The sequence below is a fragment of the Durio zibethinus genome, unplaced genomic scaffold, assembly GCF_047325235.1.
Source record: "Durio zibethinus cultivar Kanyao isolate XHJ-2024 unplaced genomic scaffold, ASM4732523v1 HiC_scaffold_301, whole genome shotgun sequence".
Lineage (NCBI taxonomy): Eukaryota > Viridiplantae > Streptophyta > Magnoliopsida > Malvales > Malvaceae > Durio > Durio zibethinus.
Window position 1 is genome coordinate 42,584 of NW_028322924.1, and position 5,682 is coordinate 48,265.

Below are 5,682 nucleotides of genomic sequence, written 5' to 3' on the forward strand. Positions count from 1 at the left end.
ACGATTAGGTAGTTTTTTCAACTTCAAGATTCCTTTCAGGGGGATCCAATTCAAGGTTCAAAAATTTCAAGAAACTTATTTTCTTCCAATAAGTAGATTCGGAAAAATTTAAGGAATAACAACTATGAAAATAAGGGCTTCCGTTCGTAAAATTTGTGAAAAATGTCGACTAATCCGTAGGAGGGGACGAATTGTCGTAATTTGTTCCAACCCGAGACATAAACAGAGACAAGGATAATCTTTCTATTCTAAAAAGAACTCCTTAAAGTTAAAGAAAAGAAACTAATCTTAAAGAAAGCGATGAACAAATAAAAATAGAAGATCTGTTTTGACATGAAATGGATATATCCATATATCTCTGACTTATCCTTATGAAATGATAAAATATGGCAAAACCTATACCAAAAGTTGGTTCACGTAGGAATGGGCGCAGTAGTGCACGGAAAAGTGCACGTAGAATACCAAAAGGAGTTATTCATGTTCAAGCAAGTTTCAACAATACCATTGTTACTATTACAGATGTACGGGGTCAGGTAATTTCTTCTTCCTCCGCCGGTACTTGTGGATTCAAGGGTCCAAGAAGAGGGACTCCTTTTGCTGCTCAAACCGCAGCGAGAAATGCTATTCGAGCAGTAGTAGACCAAGGTATGCGACGAGTGGAAGTTCTGATAAAAGGTCCTGGTCTCGGAAGAGATGGAGCATTACGAGCTATTCGTAGAAGTGGTATACTATTAAGTTTCGTACGGGATGTAACCCCTATGCCACATAATGGCTGTAGACCTCCTAAAAAAAAACGTGTGTAGAAATAAACACTAAAGAGATTTCAAGAGAAATAAATGATTCAATGATCTGATCAAATAAAATAATATTACTATGGTTCGAGAGAAAGTAAAAGTCTCTACTCGGACACTGCAGTGGAAGTGTGTTGAATCAAGAACAGATAGTAAGCGTCTTTATTATGGACGCTTTATTCTGTCTCCACTTATGAAAGGCCAAGCCGACACAATAGGCATTGCGATGCGAAGAGCTTTGCTTGGAGAAATAGAAGGAACATGTATTACACGTGCAAAATCTGAGAAAATACCACACGAATATTCTACCATAGTAGGTATTCAAGAATCAGTACATGAAATTTTAATGAATTTAAAAGCAATTGTATTGAGAAGTAATTTGTATGGAACTCGTAACGCCTTTATTTGTGCCAAGGGTCCCGGATATGTAACTGCTCAAGACATCATCTTACCGCCTTCTGTGGAAATCGTTGATAATACACAGCATATAGCTAGCCTAACCGAACCAATTGATTTGTGTATTGGATTACAAATCGAGAGAAATAGAGGATACGGTATAAAAACGCCAAAGAACTTTCACGACGGAAGTTATCCTATAGATGCTGTATTCATGCCTGTTCGAAATGCGAATCATAGTATTCATTGTTATGGGAATGATAATGAAAAACAGGAGATACTTTTTCTAGAAATATGGACAAATGGAAGTTTAACTCCTAAAGAAGCACTTCATGAAGCCTCTCGGAATTTGATTGATTTATTTATTCCCTTTCTAGATGCGGAAGAAGAAAACTTACATTTAGAAAACAATCAACACAACGTTACTTTACCTTTTTTTCCTTTTCATGATAGATTAGCTAAACTAAGAAAAAAGAAAAAAGAAATAGCATTGAAATATATTTTTATTGACCAATCAGAATTGCCTCCCAGGATCTATAATTGTCTCAAAAAGTCCAATATACATACATTATTGGACCTTTTGAATAACAGTCAAGAAGACCTTATGAAAATTGAACACTTTCGCATAGAAGATGTAAAACAAATATTGGGCATTCTAGAAAAGAAGTAGAAAAGCATTGCGAAATTGATTTACCAAAATTTTAAATCCATTGGATTTAGGATTTATTTCATTTTTTTTTTTTTTACTTTAGAAAATTAGAAAAAAAAAAAAAAAACGAAAATGGATTTTGAACCTTCAGCACAATCCATATATTGGGACCAGAATTGAATAAATGTATCTAGGGAGAATTCACTTTGACTTTGAAGTGACTACTCCCTAGATACGCACATCATGATATTTTATTTTAAAATTGATTCAATTTAAAAAAGACCTAAAGTTAGGGATTTATCAATCGGTAATGTTGCTCCAATACCCAACCAAAGGGCCACCGCAGTACCAATCAAAAAAACGGTTGTCGCTACTGGACGACGAAATGGATTTTGGAATTTATTAACATTTTCCAAAAAAGGTACTGTTAATAATCCCGCAGGTACTGAAACCATTAAAAGAACACCCAATAACTTGTTAGGTACTGTACGAAGTATTTGAAATACAGGAAAGAAATACCATTCAGGTAATATTTCCAAAGGAGTTGCAAATGGATCCGCGGGTTCACCAATCATTGAAGGTTCTAGAACCGCTAAGCCTACGTTACAAGCAATAGTACCGAGAATTACTACTGGAAAAATATATAAAAGATCATTGGGCCATGCGGGTTCCCCATAATAATTATGACCCATACCTTTAGCTAATTTAGCTCTTAATACAGGATCGTTCAAGTCAGGTTTTTTTGTTATTAGGATAGGTGAATTTTTCTAGATCCATCCCCCGAAGGAACCGGACATGATAATTTTTCATCATCCGGCTCAAGCAAAAATCAATCGAATCAAATGGATACAAACGGATACATATAAAATGAATCTATATGTTATCCACACATATATGAATGATTTCATATGTAAGAAAAAAGTTACCTGATTCCATTTTACGAAGTTGCAACTATACATTCCAAGGAATGCCATTTTTACAGGTAAATGCTCAATACCCAAGTAGGCGTACAAAGTTGATCGTGATCAAGTGCTTTCTGGGTCGTCTTAGGCCTTGCGATTCACCTTTATCCCAAAAATATATCGAGATTTTTTACATACAAAGGATTTACTTGTTACTAATATAGTCTAGCCTTTGCTCTTCTTTAGATCCCTTGTTTCACTCCGATAGTATAATAATAATAAATCGGGTCGATGCAGAAGAAATGAATGTATTTTCATACTATTAAGATAAGAAAGTAAAAAAAAAATAAAAATAAATAAATAAAATCTAATTTGCATTATGCCAAATCACTTATTCTACTGGATCTTACGGAGCCCTGTTCATACACGACATCGTCAGGTCTGATCATAGAAAAGATTCTCTTCAAGCGAACCAGCCTATCCTTTGTATGGGGCTTACACGGTGGTTGGAACAAAGACACATTTGGTTGTGAATTCCAATGTAGCAGATAAAGGCATATTTCTGCATGGCCCAATCAATAGTTCAAGTCACACACTCCCATAATCCATTTTCTCTTCGGGGAATTCCCTTCAACTATTCATGTCATATCAAATAAATAATAGAATATTGTGGAGTTGAAAGGAAATATCCAAATACATGTCTTATTTTTTTTTTTTTTTCAACAATCCATATTTGTAGCAATGAAATACTATTGTTCCTCCCCCAAGTAATAAGATAAATGATTGGCAAGTAATAAGATAAATGATTGGTTACAATATAGCTATGGTCTATATTCTCTATAAAGGACCAGAAATGCCTTGCTTACGTATCATTAGGAAATGCATTAACATAAATACAGCAGTAAGAAGGGGTAATACAAAAGTGTGTAAACTATAAAAACGGGTCAAAGTGGATTGTCCCACACTAGCACTTCCACGCAATAACTCTACCAAAGGCGATCCTATTACCGGAATAGCTTCCGGAACGCCTGTTACGATTTTGACTGCCCAATAACCAATTTGGTCCCAAGGTAAGGAATAACCTGTTACACCAAAAGATGCAGTCAACACAGCCAGAACCACGCCTGTAACCCAAGTCAATTCGCGAGGTTTTTTAAAACCACCAGTGAGATAGACACGAAATACGTGCAGGATCATCATTAAGACCATCATACTTGCCGACCATCGATGAACTGATCGGATTAACCAACCAAAGTTAGCTTCAGTCATTATGTATTGAACAGAAGTAAAAGCCTCAGTAACGGTTGGACGATAGTAAAAAGTCATAGCAAATCCTGTAGCTACTTGTACCAAAAAACAAGTAAGCGTAATTCCTCCTAGACAATAAAATATGTTAACATGAGGAGGAACATATTTACTAGTTATATCATCTGCAATCGCCTGAATCTCGAGGCGTTCTTCGAACCAATCATAGACTTTATTGAGATAGGTAAACCAAGAGGACTCCCCCCCTGAGAACCGTATATGAGAATTTCATCTCGTACAGCTCAAACAAAAACACCCAAATAATAGCTGAAACGGATATGGAATAGAAAGTTTGAAACTTCTTAATCTTTTCATTCAATTTTATCTGAAGACACAAAAGAGTAAAAATCCGAAAGCTCTTTTTTGTAGTTGTAATTATAATGCCAAAAAATCAAGTCGGCGCATTCGTCTTTATGTTGATCAGGCCTCTTGAATCTTCTATTTACCTACTTATTTCTTTTCTTTTTCTTTGCTTTGATTTGTTATTTATATGGAATGTGGCTTTATTCTTGTTTTCTTTATTTTTAATAGGAATTCTCTTGTTAAGACCCTATGAATCAATTGAAACTTCAGATTCATACCAGAACCGCGATGATTCAATAAAACCTTCAAACTAAGTCCAAAGATTCTTTGAGTAAGAATTATTGGATCATCACTTATTCAATGAATAGAATAGATATAATAAATAAAAATACAAAGAAAAGAAAGGTTTGTCCTTTGATCAAAATAAGCATAAACTAAATGAGAGTTTGAAAGAAGAAAAAATTTCTCGATTTATAAATAAAAAACCTCTTTCTTTGAAAATTTTTTTTTTTTTTGAGTCCGGCCGCGAGGTTTGAATATTAAGTATGAATCATAGTTCGAATACTTCGTGATCCATTTCATATATTCCGTGCTCCAGATACTAGAATGGCTATCCGACGGGATAAAACTATCTCGATCAAGAGGACAGACCCATTTTCTGTACTATCAATAGGATCAATTATAACAAGTCACACACTCATATTCCGGAAATACAGAAACAAAAAAAATTTCGCGGTCGAACTACCAAAATAGAATGGGCTAAAAAAAATCCGAGAACTAAAAGTTTCACTTTTTGTATTGAAAAGCGAGGCTTCGTGGTTCTTGTGAATCTAATTCAGCGAAATTCCATCCAGTAAAACGGAAGAATTATAAATCTCCAAAATAATAGATAAGAATATCGAAAATAAAGCCATTGCGACACCCATCAAAGGAGTCGTTCCCCATCCAGGAGCTACTTTACCATATTCCGAATTCAATGGTTTCAAAAAATCCCCTACAACAGTTCGTCTTGGACCAGATCTAGAACTACCCTCAACGGTTTGTGTAGCCATAAATCTTATTTTGTATTCAGTGAGATCTGTTGACTTTGTATATCATTCCGCTGTAAATAAACGATCTTATCATAGATCCATTGTGATCTTGAAATTATATTTATATTTATATTATTTATATTTATATTTATATATATTATTTATATAATTATATAATAATGGAAACAGCAACTTTAGTCGCCATCTCTATATCTGGTTTACTTGTAAGTTTTACTGGGTACGCCTTATATACTGCCTTTGGGCAACCCTCTCAACAATTAAGGGATCCATTCGAGGAACACGGG

General features: G+C 34.7%; 1 protein-coding gene across 1 annotated transcript; it reads right to left on the reverse strand.

The window, feature by feature from the left end:
- Positions 1 to 2,021: 2,021 nt before the first annotated feature.
- On the reverse strand, positions 2,022 to 5,442 carry LOC149508794 (cytochrome b6). Its single transcript, XM_089757808.1, has 2 exons — positions 5,042 to 5,442; positions 2,022 to 4,217 (listed from the first exon to the last, which is right to left on the reverse strand). The coding sequence occupies exons 1-2, from the start codon at positions 5,045 to 5,047 to the stop codon at positions 3,576 to 3,578; spliced, it is 648 nt and encodes a 215-aa protein (XP_089613934.1). The 5' UTR covers positions 5,048 to 5,442; the 3' UTR covers positions 2,022 to 3,575.
- Positions 5,443 to 5,682: the final 240 nt, after the last annotated feature.